General features: G+C 51.9%; 1 protein-coding gene across 9 annotated transcripts in view; it reads left to right on the top strand.

Annotated features, from left to right (window-relative positions):
* The window catches only part of MGAT5 (alpha-1,6-mannosylglycoprotein 6-beta-N-acetylglucosaminyltransferase), a 359084-nt gene extending 334353 nt beyond the window's left edge, over window positions 1–24731 (top strand). For all 9 annotated transcript variants that reach the window (XM_057550780.1, XM_057550787.1, XM_057550781.1 and 6 more), the window contains 2 exons: window positions 12778–12935; window positions 19747–24731. In XM_057550780.1, coding sequence (XP_057406763.1) covers window positions 12778–12935; window positions 19747–19945 — 357 coding nt within the window. In that variant the 3' untranslated portion in view covers window positions 19946–24731. The remainder of the gene's footprint in view (window positions 1–12777; window positions 12936–19746) is intronic.

Consider the following 24731-nt stretch of genomic DNA (forward strand, 5'->3'; position numbering starts at 1 on the left):
GTCAAATGGAAACTTAAGGGAGAGACTGGATGGTTGAGATGAAAACGTCCTTCACCGTCAGACCTGTGCCCTGCCTGGGTTCTAGGGGCCTTACAAAGACTTGGGTGGGGAGGGACCAGAGAGATGGCTCTGTATCTGTTTGCTAATTCCAAATATGTTCGGGCTCTTCAGTGGTTTTCAAACGTTTTTAAAAATAGGACCCGTTTTCAAATGACACTTCACGTGAAATCCAAGTATATGAAACAGATAAAAGCAGAAGTTCACTTCCAAAGCAGAGGAGGGTTCCAAGGGTCCCACCCCCCCCCCCCCCCCCCCCGAACAGAGTTGGGAAACTATGTCTTGTGCTCGTAGAAGTAAAGGTCAAAAGTGTCATTGCTCTCATTTTAAAACATTTTCATTCTTTAGGCTTCAAAAGCAACACAGAGCCAGAAATAGGCAGACTGAGCACCCCCCTGGGTAGGGGAGTATGAACTCCTTGACCAGATGCCAGAAATAAGGGGCTCCTCTTAAAAGGCAAAGCAGAGCGTCTCGGGGCAGTCATGAGATCTTGACACAATAGGGGGTGAGGACTCTGAAGGCTGAAAGTAGAAATGGCATGTTGAAAGTGGAAGCAGGTGCAGACTGTAGGCCAAGGCAGGTTTCAAAGGAAAGATTTGAGGCCACAGACCGAGGTGAGCCGCAGACAGCCCTGAGTGCGGCTGCTGGACGGGCCGAGCCAGAGGCCGGGGCTTCAGGATGCCGGGTCTGATGTTCTGAATTTTTGTTAGTGGCAAGAAGGGAGTGTAGTGCAGCCAGCCGCCTGGGTTCCAGCCCCTCCGCCAAGACTTTCTGGTTGTATGACTTGGATGTGTTAGTTTCCTCCCCTGCAAACTGAGGATAATAATAGAACCTCACGGGGCTGACGTGAGGATTAAATGAGCTAGTACCTATGAAGTGCTTAGAACAGGGCTAACACGCACTGCTCAGTAAAGACACACTAGTGATGTTACTGTATTATACATTATTATATTCTTGTGTATTATTATATAACATAATATATTCTACAGTATTAGACTTTACCGCAAGAGCTGAGCATTTGAATCACTATCTCAGTCACTCTTCACATGACACCCAACTTAAGAATGACAGTATCATCATCCTAACTTGAGCAGCCCTTTACGTACAGACTTTATGCCAACACGTCCCAATGCATCATCCCATTTACCCTCACAGTAATCCTGGGAGGTGGCAGTCATCACCCCGTTCTCTGGATAACGGGAACAGAGAGTCTTAGTCACAGGGCTTAGTCATGGAATCAGGGTTTGACGCTGGTTTGGTCTGAGCCCAGGCCTGCGTCAGCAGTGTTGCTGTGGCCCTGGGTGATGGCACTTGTCGCAGAGCTATACTTCCCATCTTCTTTGATCTCAAGGAGCTGCTGGCCCTTCCTGAAGGTGCAGACAGGGCGGCCGTGGCCTCTGACAGTGAGATTTAACACATCACTGTGTAGTTAGCTTTAACTACCCTCCGAGGCGGCCAGGATCCTACTAGGATCCCTGCAGCTGCTTACGGAACCCACTTCCGCCTTTCCTGTCTCCACTTCCTCTCAGGGAAAATGGTTGCTCACCACCAGGTGTAAAAAGACTTTTTAAATGTTATATTAGAGTGTAGTTGATTTAGAATGTTGTGTACAACCTAAATCAATCAGGTGTACAGCAGAATGATTTCGTTTTACATGTATATATGTCCATTCTTTTTCAGATCCTTTTCCCATGTAGGTTATTATAGAATTTTGAGTAGCGTTCCCTGTGCTATACAGTAGGTCCTTGCTGATTATCTATTTTATATATAGTAGTGTGTGTATGTTAATCCCAAGCTCCTAATTTATCCCTTCCCGGACCGTCCCCCTTTAGTAACCGTAAGTTTGTTTCCTATGTCTGTGAATCTGTTTCTGTTTTGTAAATAAGTTCATTTGTATCATTTTTTTAGATTCCACATACAAGCGATATCATATGATACTTGAAAAGACTCTTTATCACATTTATTTGAAGACTGTCTTACTTTCTTCCCTAAGATTCTTGAATCCCAGCCAGTCCTTAGAAGTTCTCATGTGGCCTGTTCTCTGTGAATCTATTACTAGGTTTCCTTTCAAACAGGAAGATCCCGTTCCCTAAATAGACCTTGTCAAATGCTCCGTGATTCGGGGCCACACCCAGCTTGTTCCCCTTGACATCCAAGTGCCTAGCCCTCTGCCTGGCACAGAGTAGGTGCACAAAAGCCGAAGACATGAATAAATGAATGAGAAGGGGAGTGAGAGTGTGTGCTTTTTTCCCCTATGTGCCAAGAACCCGGAGGCTCATCTGGGCCCTTATGGAGAGCATGCTAGTAAAATTGTCTTCTGGAAAACATGCTCGTAAAACTGCCCTTTCACATTACCTCCTTGGTAGAGATTTTTTCCTGCAGAGCTCTGCGGTTCACAGAAATCCAGGGATTTCTTTTTTGCCTGCTGTTGTTTATTCATTCATCCGCTCTGAAAATATTTGTCAGCTGGAGGGGGCTGTAGACAGCGCTGGGAGTTGGGCAAGAAGAGGTGTCAAGGGGTGAGGCCCTATATCCTCGGGTAGCTTCAAGGTCAAGTTCACAGGCGATGCCGCTGCCGTTGGTTACACCTGTCATAGTGACTACCCAGGTGCTTTGGGATCATGTAACTCAGGTGCAGGGTGGGGATGGGGGAGGGGAGCGAGCGTCTGTCCGGAAGCAGTTTGCGGGAGCTGAGTCCTAAAGGCAAAGTCGTGGTACAGACAGGTCGCGATGCAAAGGCCTGGGGGTGAAAAAGAGAAATGGTGGCGAACTATTGGAAGTTGGGCTGTGACTGAAGAGAGAGACGATGTGAGAGCAGAGGTTGGAGGAGGAGGAGACATCATGAAAAGGTGCTGCAGCTCAGCTGAAGAATTCAGAATTTGTTTCTGGGACAAGAGGCTAAAGAAAGGTTTTAACCCAGGAGTAGGGCAGCGATGCTCTCAGATTGGTGTTTTAGAAAAGTCATTCTAGGAATCTTGTGTTTGGGGCATTTCTTACTCAACATTCTCTCAGTGCTGCTAAATGAGCAATAAAGGGGCCTATTTTGAGTTTATCCCAGGCCTCTGGGGAGGGTTTTGTCAGAGCCATAATGTTCCCCCAAACCAGAGGGAAATTAGGAAGCCAAGACCCCACTGGTTCACAGATTGGGTCTTCTGCCTCTAACGATTAGCCCCAGGCTCTAGTGTTTTAGAGCTTGGGGTGTTCGTTATTTTTGTAGCCAAAAGACTATCTTCAAAGAGCCATGAGGGGGGAGAGCGGTGTTCCTGGTATGAACAGGAAAGCCTCAAGCTCCGAAGGGGTGGTGGGAGCATACGCTTCTCATCTCTTAAACTGTAGGAGCACCACAGCCCTAATTAGGCTGATCTCTGTCTTCAGAGTCCTCCATGCGATCTGCTAGGGGAATAAGGAAGCTTTTATCCCAGAACCCTTTCAAGGTTGTCCATCAAGCTCACCTCAGGCAACAGGAGCCAGAGGAAGCCAATTGACAGCAGTTGAGAAAGCCCCAGGTTTCAACATATACTCTGTACAGAGTGGTTGACGGCAGGTTGACCTACCCTACCAGCCCAGGCAGCACCAATGGGAACAAATCCTGGCTTTAGGAAAACCACTTGCATCTTCCCTTAATGCCCCCTCTCCCTTTACTGTGCTAAAAATGTTGATTTGGATTGCACATTCTTTTTTTTTTTTTTTAATAAATAAATTTATTTATTTATTTATTTATGGCTGCACTGGGTCTTCGTTGCTGTGCACGGGCTTTCTCTAGTTGCGGTGAGAGGGGGCTACTCTTCGTTGTGTGTGGACTTCTCATTGCAGTGGCTTCTCTTGTTGTGGAGCACGGGCTCTAGGCGCGCAGGCTTCAGTAGTTGTGGCACGTGGGCTCAGTAGTTGTGGCTCGCGGGCTCTAGAGCACAGGCTCAGTAGTTGTGGTGCACGGGCTTAGTTGCTCCGCGGCATGTGGGATCTTCCCGGACCAGGGCTCGAATCCATGTCCCCTGCGTTGGCAGGTGGATTCTTAACCACTGCGCCACCAGGGAAGCCTTGCACGCTGTTTTATATCAGCTCTCCAAATGAGGCACTCTCTCCAGCAGCGGGAGTGTGTGCCAAGAAGAAAAATCCTTTCAATCTAAGATCAAGAGCACTATTCTTCCCTAACCTGAGTGTGTCCAGGCCTGTCACGGTTCTCCTTGTGCATTTCTTGGGAAAGACTCAGGTCTTTGCCTCAGGCTAGAGAGTAGAGCCAGTTCTTGGCGCTGTTGAGATTGCTTTCTGAAAACCGTGCACGTGCTCTTCAGCCCTATTTTCTACTTTCTGTAACGACCCTGCAAATACTCTACAAGATGACTGTGCTCATATTATCTTGCAAGGAGCTGTGTCGTTTATGTGAAAAGCACTCTGGAGATACGGAGGGGAGAAAAGAGTTAGCTCCAAGAGCCGCAGTGGAATCAGCTTCAGCGCCTGGGAAATCCAGCTCATCGGGGCCCATCCTGAACTCCGTGGGGCGTGTTCAAGCCTGACAGTGAAGCTGGTTGGCAGGGTAGGGGGGATGGTGGAGGGGAAGAGGAAAAGGCATAGAAACAGGGAGAAAGTTGGCAGTCACTTAGGAATGTTTCCTCTTTTGAAAACTCAGTGGTTGCTGTTTGCCCAGCCATTGCTGAACCCAGAGGGGCTGGGGAGGTAATGATTTCATTGCTGGGCCCTGCAGTTTGACAGCCAGTTTCACATCCTGGCTCCGCCCCCCCGTCGCGGTGACCTCCGTCAAGTTTCTAATCTCTCTGTGCTGTTTCCTCTTCTGTGCAATGGGGATAATACTACCTACCCCATAGGGCTGGTGGAGGAATCAGTAGATGAATACATGTTTAAGACAAAGAACAGTGCTTGGCACAGAGTAGGTCCTCTGAAAGCCGTAACTACTTGCTGCTGCAGGAGCCCAGAAACCAATTGAGGTGTAGTTTTTTAAACAGCTTCATTGAGGTGTAATTTACAGATCCTAAAATTCACTCCACGTAAGGGTACAATTCAATGATTTTTTTTTTTTAGTAAATTGATAGACTTGAGCAATTACCACCACAATCTAGTTTTATAACATTTCCATCACCCTGAAAAGTTCTTTTGTGCCTATATGCAGTGAGTCTTGGCTTGCTCCCCCAGCCCCAGGAAAACACTGATCTGTGTTCTGTCTCTGTAGATTTTCCCTTCCTGGAGATTCCTGAGCTTAATGTTTGTGAGGTTCATGCACGTTGTAGCATGTGTCGGTACTTCATTCTTTTTTTCACTGCTGAATAGTATTCCATTGTATGGATAGACCACAGTTTGTTGATCCATTCTCCAGTTGGGTCCTTTCCTCCTTTTAGCTGTCTTGAAAAGTGGAGTGTTATCTTGAACATTCGCATGTGTGTGGACGTTTGTCTTTGTTTCTCCCGATAGACTCCCAGTCGCAGAAGAATTTGAAATGTGGGAGGTTTATGTCTAACTCTTTCCAGAGTGAGCTGGTTGGCTCGTTGATCTGCAGTGTAAAGATCATCGTAGAGATTAGTCACCACAACTCGGCTTCACAGCCACCTTCTCTGTTGCCCTTGTGGAAATGTAAATTCCCACCCACTGCTGGGAATCAGCCCCAGGGGCCACCCGTGGACAGAGTTCACTCCTTTTGAGGCCAGCACAGGCTGAGAATGGCGGGTGCCAGCAGGCAACTGAAACGTGTTTAATCCAGTCAGTCACAATGTATTGAACACTTTTTCTGTGCTTGGCCCTGGATTTCCCAGCTATAAGATAGCTGGCTGAACTTGGCCCAAACCCCAATGTCATGGCCTTGAACCTACACCACCACCTCCTTTTCTTTTTTTTTTTTTTTTTTTTTTTTTTGCAAATTCCTGACCTTACTTCCTTTAGATCCTGCCCCCAGACCTGTATCTGAACCTGTCTTCTTGGTTCCAGACAATGTGCGTTTCCGCAGAAATCTACTTGGACCTGATATGTCATGGACGTAGTAACTCAAAGGTTTGGGCAGACCTCCACTCTAGGGGTGGGGGGGTTTGTGGAAAAGATCCCATCACGTACCACCGAGAGGGAGGGACAAGCCAGCCCGCCCACCTGGTGCTTCTCTCCTAGGCAGCAGCCTGCCTCTTCCCCCTACCCAGTCTTCTCCAGCTCTTTTGGTATTTGATAAATAACGTTTTCTCCATGCTGCTACTTAGCCTTTGTTATAAAGGCAGCATCCTTACTTCTTTTTCACAGTACATTGTGTTCATTGGTTCCGAACATTACTTTTTCTCATAAATTTGTTGATTAATAAACCTTTCTTCTTATAGTTACTCTAGGAAAATTTCATAGTCAAGCAAATTTAGGGAAATTTGGTGACTGGTTGAAATAATTATTAGAGAGGAATGCAGATGTTCTGTGTTGTAAGTGGGCTTGTTAACCAGATTGGAAATTACTATTTATGTCTCTTCTGGTTGTATAAAGCTTCTGGGTTAGAATATTATTCTTTTCTACTTCTACTATCAAAGCCCCACGATGCCAGAACCATTCAGTGCAGTGAAACAGCTCTTTATTGAGCACCAGTTATCTGCAAAGCACCATGTTTATGATAAGCCACTAACTCGTATTTAGCCTACAAAACCCAGCCCAGAAATCCCTATTTCCTGGAAGCCTTCTCTGATTGCTACCCCTACCCTCCTTCCCTTCCCCAGAGTTAATTCTCTTTCTCCTCTCAGTGGCCTTTACATCCTGTTTGGACATCTGTTTTGTACTGTTCTGTAATTTTTTAAATGCCAGCCTCTCTTACTAGATGGAGTCTTTGAACCCAGAGACTCTGTATCATCCACGTTCTTATTTCCAGCACCCAGCATAGGCTTTAATGATCATTTGTCAAGTTTTGAATGGATGCATGAGAAAACCTTCAAAGCCACCCTATGACATGAGCATTTCATGGAGGTTTATTGGACAAAGATGTGGGTCTGGCCTGAGGCCGTTCCCTCTCTCCCCACTGTGGCGTGGCTTCCCGTCTCTCTGCTTCTGCTTCTGCTTCTGCTTCTGCTTCTTCTCCTGCCCTCCGTTCTCAGCTCAGTCACTCCTCTGCCCAGAACTCTCCAGTAGCTTCTATCTCACTCCAAGGAAAAGCGCCAAGGCTTTGCATGGGCCCCCAGAGCTCTGGGTACTCTGACCCCCGGGACCTCCCAGACCCCATCTCCTCCCATGTCCGGCCCCAGCATGCACACACTGCTCAAGCTGCATGCAACTCCCTGCTCCTCCTGGAGCCTGCTAGAAGCTTCATCGTCAGAGCCTCCGATCTTGGTTTGCCTCTGCCTATTATGTCCTTCCCACATACTTGCCTGGCTCACGCCTTTACTTCCTCGGGTCTTTTCTCGAATGTCACCTTCTCAATGATGACTTATCTGAATACCCTCTTCCCCAACAGTCCCGATTCCTTTTCCTCGCTTCATTCTTATTTAGAGCAATTATCACCTTTAATATATTACATATAATTGATTTACGTTGTTTCTCTGTCTCCCTCACTGAAAATAAGCTCTATAAAGGCAGGTGTTTTGTTTCTGGTTCCTTTTTTTTTTTCACCAAGTCACCCCCAAGGCCTAGAAGAGCCAACCCATGGTGTTATAGTTATCAGGCATTTTTCTGAGCACTTTACACATTATAATTAATTTAATCCCCTCGACAGCTCTATGAGGTGGCAGTTGATGTATTCTTCCTTTTACAGTTGAGGAAACTGAGGCAAAGGACAATTATGGAGCTAGCCAGGAGCGCTCAGCTGCTAGATGGAGAGGCTGAGATTCAAACCCTAGCAGTTCGAGCTCCAAACCCTTATGCTTTTCTGCGTCTTGGCGAGTATTTTATTGAATGAACAGATGAATGAGTGAGCGAGCAAACAAGGAGACAAGGCATGTCGGCATTGCCCTGATAGCCGGTGCTGAGGTTGAGTGAAACAGAGGACCTCCAGCTTTCTGCGAGCACCCAGTGGGGCTGGCACCTGGGGGTGAGAAGAGGCTTATGACGGGCTGCTGTGTCAGGTGTGCCCTTCAAGCAACTGGGCAAAGGGATGGCCCTTGTGGGCGATTGTCATATATAATCCAGGCAACTCAACTTTTCCCTCTGGACCCTGGCAGCAAATAATGGTCTACCTCGGAATATTATCTTTAACATCTGTAGGTGCCTTCTTAAGAGTCGCCTCTTTTTTTTTTTTTTATCTCACAGGAGTTACATAAGGACAAGTGATAGTTTCTCCATTTTAGATGTGAAAGTGGACAGAGAGAGCTTGAGGGCCGTCTATGAAGTCTCCTAGCTGGGGGCCAGAATCATAACTCAGATCCCCACCCCCTCCTGCCTTACCTGGTATCATACCGACTAAGGACACCTTCAGGCCTCCATCTGTTCAATTTTATCACCTTCAGGCTTTCCAGATGGTTCACCAAGCCTTAAGAAGGGCCTGCTGCTCTTTTCACCATTTCTTTTTTTTTTTTTTTAATTTGTTTTATTGAAGTTTCGTTGATTTACATTGTTGTGTTAGTTTCTGGTGTACAGCAAAGTGATTCAGCTATACATACATATAATAGTCTGCATCTGCTAATCCCAAGCTCCCAATCCATCCTTCTTCCGCCCACCTCCCCCTTGGCGACCACAAGTCTACTCTATGTCTGTGAGTCTGTTTCTGTTTCATAGATAAGTTCATTTGTGTCATATTTTAGATTCCACACATAAATGATATCATATGGTATTTGTCTTTGTCTGACTTACTTCACTTAGTATGATAACCTCTACGTCCATCCATATTGTTGCAAATGGCATGATTTCATTCTTTTCCGTGGCTGAGTAGTATTCCTATATCTGTATCCATATCTACCTATCTATCTACCAACCACAATTTCTTTATCCATTCATCTGTCGATGGACACTTAGGTTGCTTCCATGTCTTGGCTATTGTAAATAGTGCTGCTGTGAACATTGGGGTGCATATATATTTTTGAATTAGAGTTTTCTCCAGATATATGCCCAGGAATGGGATTGCTGGATCATATGGCAACTCTAGTTTTTTGAGTAACCTCCATGCTGTTTTTCACAGTGGCTGCACCAGTATACATTCTCACCAACATATTTTCACTACTTCTGATCCTACTGGCCCCTGAAACAGAGTACTGAGAGGATGCCAGACCAGCCCCCGGTGAGCCACAAGCAAGAGTGACCGGGGCCTAAGAGTTCATGTGTAATTGAGCTGAGCTCACCTGATGAAGGGAACCTCAGAGAGGGTGCCTGCAACAGTTTATTGAAATGAGCAGGTGGGGCAGATCTGCCCCGCAGCGTAGCTTTGAGGCACTTGCCCTCCTGCAGACCTCGCAGAGCCATCCTGCCCTGCTCAGGATGCGGCGCAGGGCCCCATCTACCCGGGGCTGCCCCTGCTTCTACAGATGCCAGTGCGGCAGCGCCTCCAAACCCCGATGCAGGGCGCAGGCAGCGCCTCCAAACCCCGATGCAGGGCGCAGGCAGCGCCTCTGCAGAGGGACAAGAGGAGGGCGATGAGCGTTAGGGGCGCCCCTGCTGTCTGCAGCCTTCAGCTCAGCTCCGTCACCCACAGTCTGTGAGCATCGCTCTCTACAGACAAGCCATGGAGGCAGGACCGGACCAAGCAGTATACCCAGAGCCCCGCCCTGGTGAGGCCAAGCCTCACATCCGGGTCTCAGACTTGAAGTGCCTTCCTTGGCCGCATCACCTCCTATTCTAACGTGGCAGAATCTTCCTCCTCGTTCTGGGTTTACCCCTCGGACTACTTCACATAACCACACAAGGCTCACGATAAATAAGAAGCCAAGTTTCGTAAGAGTCTGCCAAACTCAACAGGTGTAGAGGTGCTACCCTCGGTGCTAACTGCCTGTAGATGTCATGTAAGGAGAGACATTCTGCAGTGTTCTCACCAGGCTATAAAAGCCAGAGCTGGAGCCTTCAGCCATCATGGATGTGCAATGATCTAGATTTCCCCCACACAGTCACACAGTAGCCTTTGTGTCCATTGGATCTCGACTCTCTTTGTTATAATACTTAAAGGCTGTAGAGGTTTTCAGATTTCTCCTAAGGGCAAAGTTGCTTGCAGTAGCCAGCCAGGAAAACTAACAAAAAAAACAAACAAGAAAAAACACTTAACCTTTTCCAAATATCCGCGCACCCGCTCAGCCTTGATCAGCAATAACTACATTGATCGTTGTGTGTTTTCCTACCAATTTGATGGACAGAGTACCAAAGGCCAGCCAGTAAGTTTCCATACGCTGCCAGGTTAGAGAGCAGTGGCCGCCAGTGAACACTCAGGGTTCCCACTCAGGGTGCCACGGGTCTGCAGTCATGCTGTCACCCTTAGTAACGGTGTCTAGACCCAAGTTATTTCGCTGCCCGCGCCTTAGCAAGTCCGTGGCTTATGCTCAAGATCATCATGAATCTGAGGAGTCAGAGGACGTCTTCCTGCCCAGGGAGTGGCCTGCCTGTGGTCACGCCCAGGGCTGTGAGATAGGGAAGACTGCTTACTCTGTCACTTGCAAAAGAGTAAACTGGATCCTATTATCTTTAAATAATCCAGTGCGTTTCTATCATCTCTGAATTATTAGACCCTTCTGGAATCTTTTTGTTTTCAGCTGATACGAATCCAGGCTCTAGGTTTCCTGACTACGTGCAGTGAAGGATTTGTTAGTTAACCTTTGAGCCTAACCACTCAGGTTCAAGCATGTGCATCCCTGCATCGCAGGATCGAGTGAGGTGGGGAACGATGGCGGGTTCTCCTTACTGGTGGGGTCTCAAGCACCGATTTGAGGAGACTGGAGTAGAAGCCTACCTGCCGTTTACCTTCCTTAACGTGTAACAGCGTCACCTCCTTCAGGAAGGAGGTGGAGAGAGGCAGAAGCCATAGAAAATCATCAGTATCATTGTCTGCATTTTTCTAAGGAGGAAGCTGGCGTTTAAAAGAGAAAAATGCGAGCAGCCCAGAGGGCCCCCCCCAGATGCAGCTCTGGTCTGCATTCTGGGGCTGCACCCACCTCACTGCTCAGGGACCCAGCAGGGCCCGGCCCTCCTGCAGTTCTCCACATGACCGACAGGGGGCATGGAACCTTCCCCTGCCAGCACCGGTTCTGAAAGCCTGATGTGATTAATCAGCCCCTCATCCATGCAGAGGAGAGAAAGTAGGCAGGAGGAAAGAGAGAATATTCCAGAAGGACATACATTTAAAAGTAAATTCCCTGACCATTCCTGACCCTGTTACCCGTTTCCCCTCCTCAGTGGCACCAGAGATATTCTTGCAGGAACACAGGCGTGATTGTTGTTTATGCGAATCAACACAAATGGAAACACACTATACACCAGCCTTCAACCTGTTTCTTTTCTCAGTACGTCCTGGGGATGTTTCCATGTCAGCACATTGGAACCTGTTGCATTTTTTGGTATTCTTTGTATCTAATCAGTTACCTGTTCAAATACAGCGTTTAGGTTGTTTCAAGTCTTCTGCTTCTCTTCTAACAATACTGCTGGGATTCCTGTGTCCTGTGTAGGTTTCTTTGCCCAATGTGTCCCATAGGTCTGGGGTGAATTCCTACAAGTGGAATTCAGAGCCCAGGATCCGAACCCTAACCACTGGGTACCCCTGAGGGCTAGCCCGCCCCCCAGAAAGTTACACAAACATGGCTCTTCAGGGCTCCTGCCCTGACATCATCTTCTGCAGGTTGGGCGGCCCGGGGATTCAGAAGAATTTTACTAGGGTTCCATCAACATCGTGCAAGCAGAGCAAGCTCTGGTTGCCAGTGGTGCATGAGTTTCCACCCTCAGGACCTATTCAGGGTCGCTCCAAGCACAGCTGAGATGAAAGCTGGGGTCCCAGGGCAGAGAGAGTTCCCACTCCTCGCCTGCCCTTTCCCTGGTCCCACTTCGTCTTTCTCCTCAACACTCAGCTTCATAACTAGGCTGCCCGTTCACCATGCTGCACAGGTTACTTCCTGGTCCTCCCCGCCCGTGACTTCCTTGGATGTGTTAATTTCCTGCGCACCCTCTAGGTCCTAGGAATGACCACCCAGCCCCATCCTGAGCATGCCACCACCTTCCATGCCTCGGGGTGCCCCTCCTTGCAGAGGGTACCAGCTTGCTTGACCTCCTATCACACATCCTCAGGCTGTTTCTCTAGCCGTTGAATTTGTGTGTTACAATTGTTTTCAACCAACAAGCACTGAGCCTCTGTCAAGACCACGACCCCGCAGTAGGTTCTATCCCAGATACCTGCAGACTCCCTGCTGTGCTCCTTTGCTTCCCACAGTTGAAACCAGCACTCACACAACAGTGTCTTATTAGGTAACCGCCAAATTAGGTAGACACTGAAAATGTCTTTGGAATTAGGGCAGAGGGAATAGAATAGCTGGTGAAGGTGGATCTGGAGATGGGCTTCCAAGCGTGGAGGCTTCAGCTCGATTGCATCATTGTAGGTGGCGATACGAGTGAATAGCCCCCGTGACTGGCAGGCACAGTGCTGTGCACAGAAAGCTGGTAGGTAGAGGCGAAGACCGAGGCCAAGACCGTGTGCTAGCTGAGCCGGGTTCCAACCCAAGTCTGTCTGGTCTTGCCTCCTGCCCCTCACTGCTCTCCCGTGACCAGGTGCCCGCCCCCCTTGTTGGGGCTCGTTGGCAGGCTGGGGACCCCCCACTTGCATCCCTGGTCCCTTGGCTGATGGTTTCTTTGTCATTCTAGGACTTCTGCCACGGGCAAGTGATGTGGCCGCCCTTGAGTGCCCTGCAGGTAAAGCTTGCTGAGCCCGGGCAGTCCTGCAAGCAGGTGTGTCAGGAGAAACAGCTTATCTGCGAGCCTTCCTTCTTCCAGCATCTCAACAAGGACAAGGACTTGCTGAAGTAAGTGCTGGAGCCCGGGAGAGGCGGTTCAGCCTCCAGCTCGCCTCTGGGTTAGAGATGGGTTGAGAGGGATAAGGTTTTCCTTTCTAGGCTCGTGGGCTGTTGGAATAAGATGTGGAAAAGGTTATAGCATGACCCCACCGCCCCCCTCCACCCAGAGAAAGTTGGCCCAGCGCTTTTATTGTTAAGTAGATGAGGTCACCTGGCCTGCTGATATATTTAGAATTCGAATAGGGGTGTTTTGTTTGCATAAATAACGGGAAGTCGGGGCTTGGAGTTGGCGGGAGGTGTTCAGTTTGCTGATTGGTACCCAAGGAGCCGAGATGGGCACAGAACCACAAGCACGGACGGACCCGCCCCTGAGGTCCCCTGGCTGTAGCCAGGTCCCCAGAGGCAGGGAGTCTGGAAGGAATGAAAAATATGGGCAGGGAGCTAGCACAGAACTGCCTGCAGCAAATTTCCCTGCCTCCTTCCCCTCCTGCAGCCCCATCTCCTTTTGCACTCTATTCCAGCCCCTTTGAGGGCGTGAGCAGGCCTGGCTTTGCCGGGTCCCTGAGCAGGGGTGCGGGTGCAGAACTGGGATCACAGGCCAGAGTGAACCAGGAGAGACCTTCTCTGTTGCTGGGCTTTCTTTTCTCGTGCTGCTTGTGTTACCTGAAGTCACACCATTCATTTCCCTTGGCAGTGGCATTTTCAGTTTGGTGTTTGCACTTTCTAGATTTCCATGTGAAGTTTCTTCTGGCCTCTGACTCATGCCCCCTGTCAGTGCTGAATCTGTGCCCCGGTATTTATCACACCCTCCCTGGGCCACAAACTGGTTAATTACCTGTCACCTCCTCCCCACCTTAAGAACTCTAATGTGGTGTTTTCCCCTGAGGGATTTGCTATCTCAACTCTAGATATTCCGCAGAGCTGTGGTTCTGCCCCAGTCTTGAAGAGGATGTTTAGGGAACAGAGTGGGGACTTCCCTGGAAGTCCAACGGTTAGGACTCCACGCTTCCACTGCGGGGGGGCACGGGTTCGATCCCTGGTCAGGGAACTAAGATCCTGCCTGCCGTACCCCCCCCCCACCCAAAAAAATAATAATAATAATAAGGCACAGAGTGGACTCAGGGCTCGAGGCTTGCCGGTCCCTGTTGTGGCTTCACGCCCTTTTACAGCATGGTTGGCCGCTGTGCTTATCCGTGCCCAGTGGTCTGAGCTGGCCCGATCCTGCCTGTAAGTCCTATTACCTTCAAGTGTGCTATAAAACCTTTTAGAGAGAGAGCGTGGTCTCTAGCATCGCGCATACAGGGATGCTCTCCTGAGTAGGGCTGTGGGCGATGCTATTTTTTCTCGTTCTTTTTACGCGAAGACCTGGATCACAGGTGGCCTCGATTCCACCGTCAGGATAAAGGCCAGGCCAGCGGAGTCGGTTGGCAGCCTGCTCTGCAGCCAGTGAAGCCCTGTGAGAGGGAGCGCTGGTCTGACGTCTATGGAAGGCCTCGGATGGTGCCAGAAGCTTCCATCTCCAGAGCACGTATCCCAAATTCTAGGTCCGGGGGGAGCTTGCCACTCGCCCCTTTTGCAGACGGCTCCCGTAGCAAAGTGGCTTCTTGAGAACCCCGAGTGTCTCCCTCTGTTTGATCGGAAGTCTGGATGCACTGGGGGCAGACTGCAGACCGTCTACACAGAACTGTCTCCGTGCAGCCCCTACCCCAGCCCTGGAGGAGGGAACCCGGATGGGACCCTCCCAGCACCGGCCTTCTGGCCAGGCCGGAGGCGGGGCTCCCGGGGCTCGCTCTCAGAGAGCACGGGGCCCACCACAGCCCGCCCATCTGCAGGGCCCAGGGCTAGGTCCCGCGGAGGCACAGGACGGGGAACCAACGCACCAGTTTCCTCTGTCCCCATCAGTGCCCTCACCTGTGAGATGGGGACATCCCGGGTAATGATGAGAGAATATGCAGCTGGTGCTGCAGGCAGAGCAGAAAAGCCCTGTCATGTAGAGAGCTTGGGCAGTGGGGCAGGCCCGAGGCCACCAGGCTGAGACCAGAAACGCCAGTGCCCTGCCACCTCCCTGCCCAGCCCCGTCTACCAAGCTGAGCCCAGAGACCAGAAGGCCTTGGTGCCGGGCGGTCCTGCGCCAGGCCCTGTGCCCTGGGATTACTAAACGGCCCCTCCCACGCCATCCCCTGTAGATCCGTGGGTTTTCTTCCTAGGAGGCTGCCGTGAATGCCGAGTTTGCAGTAGAAACGCCCGAAGTTAGTTTTCTGCGCGCAAGAGCCCTGGTGAATGCCTTGCCTCTGCATTTGTAAATACCGCTAATGTCGCGAAGCCCCGGCGCCCGGAGCGTCTGTTGAAACCTGTTCAGTGAGGCTCTCCTGGCTTCTCCGCGAAGCCCCGGCGCCCGGAGCGTCTGTTGAAACCTGTTCAGTGAGGCTCTCCTGGCTTCTCCGTGTTCGTGGCCGGGTAGCAGCGAGCTGCCGCTTTTTCTTCTCCGGCTTGGGGCCTGGCTCTGAGTTTAAGCTCCTCCCCGTCTTTGGGTGTCCCCGGCCTGTCCTCGCTATGCAGTGTGATTTGATGTGACTTAAGCAGAGCCCTTTGGAGCGTCCCGTGCTGTCGTCTTGAATCGGGGAGCCAGGCAGGGCGTGGTGGGAGTGATGGCGAGGCGACCACAAACTCCCGTGCACGGAGCATGCGCGATTCGGGTGGGGCCCAACCTGACCCGGACCCGGGCCGGAGTGGCCGGAGGACAGAGGCCCCAGGAAGAGCTGGAGTCCGGGCTGCTGGGACCCAGGGCGGGCGCACCTCGGCTTCCGAAATAGGAACGTGCGTTAGCTGCAGGCTTCCTTCGCAATGTTGCGACCTTTACAAGTTGTATCTTCTAAAATATTATTGAGTGTGGGGTGGTTTGTTTGAAGAACAGGAATTCTAAGCCATGAGGCCTGCTCTGTGAGCACGTGGGCACCTTCGGAGCAGGGAGGTGGCCCTGAGTCAGAGCGGTGCCGAGGGAGCTTGGGCAGACGTGGTGGATACGGGGAGGGGCTGAGGAGGATGGGGCGGGGGGGAGGAGTAAGACCGGCCGGCGGGGCCTGCTTCCGTCCCTTCATCCTGAGTGGGTCTGCGTCGGGGGAGGGGTGGGCGGCTTCTCTCCGCTCAGGAAATAGGCACCCCACGGGAAGGGGGGCTTGGCCCTTCTCTTCTTCTTCAAGAGCTATAAACTCTACACTAAGGGCAGAGGGGCCTCGGAAGCCCCAGCTCCCATCCCGTGAGAGAAGCCATTGAGGCCAGCCGGAGAGAGGTGAGGACCACAAGGGCCCACAAAAAGGAAACAGCACACTGGGCCACAGGTCTGAGCGGGGAGTGTGTTTGCGTGTGTGTGTGTGCGCACGCGTGTGTGCGACACAGACATCCCAGGAACAGAGAGGCAGAAACAGCGACACGCACGCCCCGAAGAGGCGAGGGACCACGGCGGAGCTTGAGGATGCGCTCCAGCCATCGGGAAGGTCTCCTCGGCAGCACCTGAGGACTGTGGCTCACTAGCTCAGCAGGGATGCTGGAGGGGCCTTCCCGACCGCCCGGGGCTTGTGGGACGGAGACCTGCAGCTAACAGAAGGGAGAGCTCCCCGGGGTCGGGGGTCGGGTCACACCCATGGGTGGCTCTGGCGCCCCTCAGCTGAACCTCTGGGGAGCTGCCTGGGGACGGGCCCCCTGTGGCCCCAGGGACCACCTGCTGCATGAGTGCTTCGTGGTCATCTCTGGGCATCAGCCTTGGGCTGGCCGCTGCTGTTGCAGCCTCGTGGTCATGGGCGCTCGTGCTCGCACCCCAGGAGGCTGGGCCTGGAGTCTGAGTCCAGGAGACCAGGGGCAGGAGCAGGAGGGTTTCTTCCTGACTCCTGACGATTCTCCCCCTTGCCTCGGGGTCTGAAATGAGTGGTGGAGATTTCCACGCTCCTGACGAGCAGTGTACCAGGCAGATGGCTTGAGTTAAGACACAGCAGCTGCTGTAATTCACCTAAATAAATAAATAGCATAAGCATAAATCTGGATCCCAGTGCCACATTCCATATGGCAACTTTTCATGCACAGTGGAGCTCTGGAGACCCCTTTTTGTGTTGGCCAGGAGGAGTGTCCTGTGAAGGAGCTGGCAGCCCCTGTCTCTGACTCAGGTTTCCTTTAGGAAACCCATAAGACCTCCACGTCCTGCCCTCGCCATGCCCTCTGGGTGCCTCCGTCTCCCAGCTGGCTTACCTAACATCAGGGGGTATCGGGCCGCTTAGAGAAGTCACAGAGCTCCCTGGAGACTGCAGCAGCAAGATGGGCCGGTGCTGCCCTCCTGGTGCCCAGGCAGCCGCGGAGAGCTCACCAGAAGCCCCAGCAGATGCGCTGGGAACCACCAGGTTAACACTGGCAGGAGGGCGGGTGGGTCCCGGCAGTTAGTTGGCGGGAGGAAGGGAAAAGAGGGCGCAGGAGTAATGGGGGTGCCAGATGCTCTTCCCCCAACACTTGGAGGCTTTCCAGAGGCAGCAGGAAACCTCAGGTTCCACATCCAGGTCCCCTCCCTCTCAGCAAGAATCAAGACTTCTGTGAACAAAGCAAAATAGAGATGGTTGGCAAGTGTGTAAATTCACACTGTTGGGCAAAGGAGGAAGGTGGCATAGCCCAGCCAGCGTCTGCCGGGGCCGGGTGATGATGGTAATCGTGATAGTTCTCGTGTGTTGAGTACTTCCCAGAGCTAGACTCTGACAGCTGCTCTGTAAGCATTAATTTAATCCCTGGACCTTCCCTGTGAGGTAAGGCTTCTTTATCCCCATTTCACAGAAGAGGAAACTGAGCCACAGAGAGGCTCAGTCATTGGTGCAGGGCCACACAGCTCATAAGAGATGAAGCCAGGACTCAAACCCAGATGTGTCTGGCCCTCCTTTACCACCTTCTCTGAACTGGTCCCCACCAGGCATGTGGGGTACAGGTAGGACCCAGGGACCCCAGGTAAGAGGAGAACTTATGTGGCTCTTCTTTGAAATGAGGCCAACACTGTTGGAAACAGAAACATCCGGTTCTCCTTCGCCCCCCCCCAGGCAGTGGTCCCAGGCTGAGAAAGCAAAGCCACAGCGGTCTCCAGCCCACAGACAGTTCACCTGCTGGGAGACTATGGCACAGGAGCAAGAACACAGACCTGGGATGAGTCAGTCCCTGCTCTGCGCACCCAGAAACCTCAAGCTGGGGACAGGGCTGGGGCGGGGGTGTTACTATTGCCACCGTCATCCAAGGTCCAGTGACTCAGGTCCAGGACGGCACCTTCCCCAGGAGACCGTCTGACTGCTCTCCAGTGGGGACTAAGGCCACATAACAGGGGTATCTTTAAGCCATTAACTGAGAAAATTAAACATAGTTTTTAAAAAACACGTAAATACTGCGTATCTTTCCCCCAGTCTCACTCCTCAGAAGTAAACATTGTTAAGTCTTTAGTGTGTAGTCTTTCATGACTTCTCTCCCTCCCCCTCTCTCTCTCCCCCCTGCCCCCCTCTCTATCCCTTTCTCTCTCCCTTTCTCTCCCTCCCCTCTCCCTCCCTCTCCTCTCTCCCTCTGTCTCTCTCTCTCTCTCCCCCTCCCCTCTCTCCCTCTCCCTCCCCTCTCTCTCTCCCTCCCTCTCCTCTCTCCCTCCCCTCTCTCCCTCTGTCTCTCTCGCCCTCTCCCTCCCCTCTCTCCCTCTCCCTCCCCTCTCTCCCTCCCCTCTCTCCCTCTCCCTCCCCTCTCTCCCTCTCTCTCTCTCCCTCTCCCTCCCCTCTCTCCCCTCTCTCCCTCTTTCTCTCTCTCCCTCTCCCTCCCCTCTCTCCCTCTCCCTCCCCTCTCTCCCTCTCCCTCCCCTCTCTCCCTCTGTCTCTCTCTCTCTCTCCCTCCCCTCTCTCCCTCTCCCTCCCCTCTCTCCCTCTGTCTCTCTCTCTCTCCCTCCCCTCTCTCTCCCTCTCCCTCCCCTCTCTCCCTCTCCCTCCCCTCTCTCCCTCTGTCTCTCTCCTCTCTCCCTCTCCCTCCCCTCTCTCCCTCTGTCTCTCTCGCCCTCTCCCTCCCCTCTCTCCCTCCCCCTCCCCTCTCTCCCTCTCTCTCTCTCTCCCTCTCCCTCCCCTCTCTCCCTCTCCCTCCCCTCTCTCCCTCTCTCTCTCTCCCTCTCTCTCTCTCCCTCTCCCTCCCCTCTCTCCCTCTCCCTCCCCTCTCTCCCTCTGTCTCTCTCTCTCTCTCTCCCTCCCCTCTCTCCCTCTCCCTCCCCTCTCTCCCTCTGTCTCTCTCTCTCTCCCTCCCCTCCCTCCCCTCTCTCCCTCCCCTCTCTCCCTCTCCCTCCCCTCTCTCCCTCTGTCTCTCTCTCTCTCTCTCCCTCCCCTCTCTTTCTCTCCCTCCCCTCTCTCTCTCTCCCTCCCCTCTCTCTCTCTCCCTCCCCTCTCTCTCTCTCCCTCCCCTCTCTCCCCCTCTCTCCTGAGGACAGCTCTCATTGCTAGTGCTCGCATTTCCACTTCTCCTTTGTCAAGGGCTGCATGTAACTCTGATGGTACAGATGAGCCATAGTTGATTCAGCCATTTCCCACTTGCTGAGTATTCAGGTTATTTCCAGTTTGTCTTCATTACAGACAGTGCTTCGCTAAGCAGCCTTGAACACATAGCCCCACACACATGTCCAGGCACACGCATGCCTTTCTCGAGCCTGGATTTCCCGAGGTGAGGATGGCTGGGTCAGAGGCTGGCTGACATTTCATTTCTACTGCAGGAGCCCCGAACGAGCTCCCCACGCCTGGGACGAGGACAACCCCTGCATCTCTAACCCCTTTCTCTCCCCCGCAAGGTACGAGGTGACCTGCCAAAGCTCAGAGGTGGCCAAGGACATCGTGGTGCCCTCCTTCGACCCCAAGAGCAAGCACTGTGTGTTTCAAGGTGACCTCCTGCTGTTCAGCTGTGCAGGCGCCCACCCCAGGCACCGGAGGATCTGCCCCTGCCGGGACTTCATCAAGGGCCAGGCGGCCCTCTGTAAAGACTGTCTCTAGCAGCCTCCGGCTCGGCCCCGCACGCACTCTCCTGGGGAAGACAGTGGCCTCAGCCCCATCGGGGCAAGGCCGGAGGGCAGAAATCATCCGGGGACTCTCGCCAGAGCCTGAACTCTTTTGGCGGGAGGCCTCGATTTGGTGTTGGTCCCGCTGTGGTCGGAGCATCTCAGCGGAGTTCTCACCAAAACAAAACGAGAGTCGGCATCAGGCCGGGCGCCCGGCTTCTCCTGGCACAAATTCGTTTTTAATTTTGGAGGAGCTACTGCAGGGAGACTGTCTGTGCAGCCGCTCCGGGGTAGAAAGAGAATCTCAAGGTTCCTTTAAATGAAACAAAACCAGAGGAGGATTTGGGCTAGTTGGAAAGAACTTCGTATGGGAACATTCCTAAACCCATTAACTTATTTATTTGGGAGGGAGGGAGGGGGAGCTGGGGAGGGCAGAGAGGGATTGATCACGTGTCTTGTAGCTTCTTCGATTTTCCACTGTTGGCCGTCCACCTTCACTATAATATTACTTCTGTCTGCTTTGGGCAGGGTGCGCTGTGGGGTTGATGGCATGCTTAGGGGCAGCTATGGGGACCTAGCTCCTCAAAGTGGATGGTGGCAGAACAGAACAAATCTTGTGTGCTTGCCAGACGGCAGCTAGGGGACAGGCTCGGAGGCCGTGCTCTTTCCCCCTTAAGAGAGTTGTCCTCGAGCTGAGATTTGGACGGGAGTGAAGCTGGTCCCTAAGAACCAGTGGCGCCACCGGAGCTGGGTTCTGGACGGATGGGCTTGTGTTGTATTCCCTCTAATGTCTGATGTCACTGGAGTCCAGGGAACGGGGCTCTTGGTGCTGGCTTGATGCTGGCTCGGGGAGCAAGGGCAGGCCAGGGTGCATGTGCACTGTCCTGGTCACACTCACCTATGAGTGTGGATGCGGCGTGCAAGGGGTAGGAATCTGATGCTGGCTTTTACTCCAGGCACAAATATTTGTGGGGAGCGGGAGCGGGGGCGGGTGAGCCGCTTGGCAGGTCGGACCAAACCGTGGAGTCTCCCCCTCCTCTGCTTTTGTGTGAGTTCCCCGGTCCTGCACACCTCCACCCCGTGCTTCAGTGCTGCGCATGTAAGCGTGTGTGTCTCCTGCGATGCCCTGGCATCTCTGTACTGGTAAGAGTGAGCCCTCTTCTCTGTCTGGCGGAATGTCCCGCTTATGAGCTGGCCCGTGATCCGTCCAGCCCTCACTCATGCTCCTGAGTGCCTTGGTCGCCGAGCAGAGCAGCTGGGCAAGGCTGATGGCCTGGGTGGGCCTTCGGGACGTGAGGTTAAAGTGAGAATTCTGCTTTCTGAGGACCAGATGGAGTGTGGAGACTTGAGTTATGGGAAGTTAGATTCCGCCTGCTTCTGGATTCTTCTTGGGTGTAAAATTAATATCAAGTGCACAGCCAGCCTTTTTTTCTTAGACCCTCTGTGGGTCTTCATTGCACCTCCCATCTCAGAGGATGGAGGGACGGAGGAAGGGCAGCAGGGTCTCCCCGACCCCATAGGAGGCCCACATATGCCAGGGAGGATGCTGGCAGGGAGGTCTCTCTGCTCTGAGCGTGGATGCAGGGGCCTGCCCGACACAACCTGGCTGAGAACAGCAACAAGGATGGAGGGTGCGAGGGCCTGAGTGCTTTGAAGCTTTGCAAGGGTGGTTTCCTGCAGTGGGAGGAAACAACTGCCATCCCTGCTGTGGGGAACTGCTTTTCCCTACAGATGGGATTCCTGGCTGCAGCCTCGCTGGTGGCAATTTGCTTGAGGGCCCAGACCTGCAATTCCTGGGCCGGTGCTGCCCTCTTCTGGGCTCTTCTGGGAGTTTCCAGTGCTGAGGACGTGAGTGCCGGTGTTTGACCAGCAGGGGGAGCCGGCGGGCCGAGACGAGTTTCCCACTCTGCCAGATTAAGCCATTTTGCGAGAGAGCTGTTAACAGCCAGCGCAGGAACTCTGAAAGCAAGGAAGTTGGAAAGCCCTGTTCTCAGAAAGATGCTGTGCCGGGCTTGTGTTCCAGAAGCTGCAAGGATTGTTTGCTGGCTGCCCCTGAGCTCAGGGACTCTCCGCCTTCTGGAGAATTCCTCTTCTCCACGTCAGGACTCTCAGGTCAGGCAGCCAGGAGAGCACCTCCCCATTTGAAGATTCCTCCGGCTTCCCCCCATTTCCAGTCATGGAAGTAAGCCAGAGCTCTCTGCCCACAGGGCAGCTGCTCCTGGGGCTAAGAAACCCACACTCCAGTTCTTGAGGGCATTATGAACAGAGGTGGCGACACTGAATGTATACTGGCTCTCAGGCCTCCACACACGTGGCCCAAGTCTGGTCAGCGACCCAAGAGGACATTGGGATAGGGACCTCCATCTGCCCTGCGCAGGAAGGGGTGCGATTCCTGCCTGCCCTGGGAGAGGAAGGCGCCTCTCAGAGTGTGGGCTGGGAGCCTTCGATGGTTTTGCCAATGCCGATCTTAATAGAATCCTAAACCAATTAATTGGTAATTGATGACAATTCCACAGGCAGAGAAATCCCCAATCAGGATTAGTGTCTTGTGCTCTGAGCATCTCTCATCTCTTGCCTGGTCTTTAGTTTTCGTACATTTTTCTCCTAAAAGATTTGGGATTTTTTTTTTTTTTTTCCTCCTCCACTGTGATCCTAAGTTCTTAAAAAAAAAAAAACTCGAGGGAAAACATTTAATTTATTAAAGGAGAGAAAGCTTTCCTTTGAAATGTTAAAGACTTTCGGGAGGAAAAGTTCCTGAAAGGGGAAACACTTCTCACGCCACTAAACACCTCATTTATTTCTTGCATGTAATTCGATTTGCACACGTACAATTGGAGAAGCTTTTTGCATTTTTGCTTAGATTGGGTTTTGTCACTGCTTATAGTTTACTTTTTGTGTGTTTTGCTGTATGTTTGGAGATATTTCTTTGGTGGTATTTATTTTTTCTCTGAGGTGCCTTTTCACTTTTCTTTCGGGTTGGTGTTTGGAATGTGGGGTTGGTTTTTGGAATCTGGGTTTTGTTGAAGGAAGCTAGCAGACTCCCCCAGCTTGGAGATAGGACGTGCCCTGGCATCACTGCGGGCAACTCAGGCTGGGCACCGGAAATGCCCCCCAAGCCCCCCTGGGCCATAGTCTAGTCCACCCCCATGAAGCCATGAGAACCCCCAAGAAAAGGTCCGACTTCCTCCAGACCAGCCCATACCTTCCCAGGCTGCTCGGCCAGGTCTTCGGGTTTGTTTGGGGACTGCTGGTTGACACGTGCCACCCCGGGAGCTTGGTGAGGTCTGGCCGCAGCAGAAGACCAGCCCTGTCTGAGGGGTTACACTGAAGGGAAGCAGGCCCTGCTGAGCTCATGGAAGCACTGGCCCAAAACCACTTCATCTGCTTAGCAGGATGAAGGGGAAGAAATACACACCCCCTTTTTTTGTTTCTTTGGCAAACGTGGGGTTCGATAAAAGTGACTACTCAGCTTCCCGGTAAGCTCACTTTGGGGCGCCCCAGTGCAGCTCACTGGTAGTGAAGCCACGAGTGTGACCGGGTAGACAGAAACTGTTCTGTTTATGGGTGGATTTGTGCTTTTTAGACCAGACCAAGGCAGGCCACCGCGTTCTCTGAGGTGGTTTACCTAGATTGTGTATTTAATGGGGACATTGCCACCCTGTCCCATGCCCCCCCCTCAATTCTTGATTTAAAAAAAAAGGTCTGTTAACGACAGGCTCTGTTGTGTTACTCTCCCAGGCCTGGAATGTTTTATTTATTGAAAAATATTTTCATTTCCACACTGGCTTCATTCTAACCCCATCCATCCCTATGGGGCTGCAGAGCACCTTATGTGAAGAGATGGATGGATGTAGAGAGATTCAGACTTCTTTAGGAAGGTAGGAATTTCCCAAAGCGGAGGGCGGGTTCCTTTCCTTCTTGTGGGCTTCAACAAAAAAATGGAAAACCAAGTTTTTATAGCAAAAGGCCAAATTAGCTGTCTAGTGTCCGATGCAGAAAAAAACTACCCTAGCTTTCTTAGCACTTCGGGTTTTTGTGAGGATTCAGTTTAGCCGTGAATTAGCAGTGTTTAGCAGTGTCTGGCATATAGTAAGCCCTAGTAAATGTTAAATATTGTTGTTATTTGCCTTTCATAAAATTCCAGAAAAAAAGAGCTGAGCTCACTTCCTATCATTGATTCAAAAGTAGTACCTACAGGAGAATATTCCAGGTTGATGGAATGTTGTAGGACGTAGTGGTGGAAGATACCTGAGTCCCGTGTCCACCCTGCTGGTTAAAATGCACTGACTGGAAAATATGCCTGACTTCAGCCCCAGATGGAACTGGGCCGCAAGAATTAGCAAACTGAACATAAGAGGGTGACCTCTGGCCACATGCTGGACCGCACCCCACTCTTACCTTCTGGACCCTTCCAGGGTTTTTCTTGGCAGAACTTGGTGAGCTGGAAATTAAAATGAATTCTCTGACAGACTGTCCCCTTAAAGTTACCCATCTTCCTCTGAAATGCAGTGATAGAGGCGTTTCTGTTTTTTATTGAAGGGGAAAGGAATGACCAATTGAACTTAATCGCTCCCCAGGAAGCCCCTTTTGGCGCCCCCTGCTGGCCAGGGTGGCTCCTCCACTGTCCAGTCCAAGAGGATCAGACTCCCAGGCTGGTTAGTTGTCACGTTTCTATCACATTACAGGTTATTCTATGGGGGTGGCGGGGGCGTCTTCAGAGCTCCAGGAGGCTGCTCAGGGCTTAATGATGTTTTCCCAGATCACCTGAATGTCAGTTTGCT

This window comes from Balaenoptera acutorostrata, chromosome 8 (genome assembly GCF_949987535.1).
Source record: "Balaenoptera acutorostrata chromosome 8, mBalAcu1.1, whole genome shotgun sequence".
Classification (NCBI taxonomy): Eukaryota; Metazoa; Chordata; class Mammalia; order Artiodactyla; family Balaenopteridae; genus Balaenoptera; species Balaenoptera acutorostrata.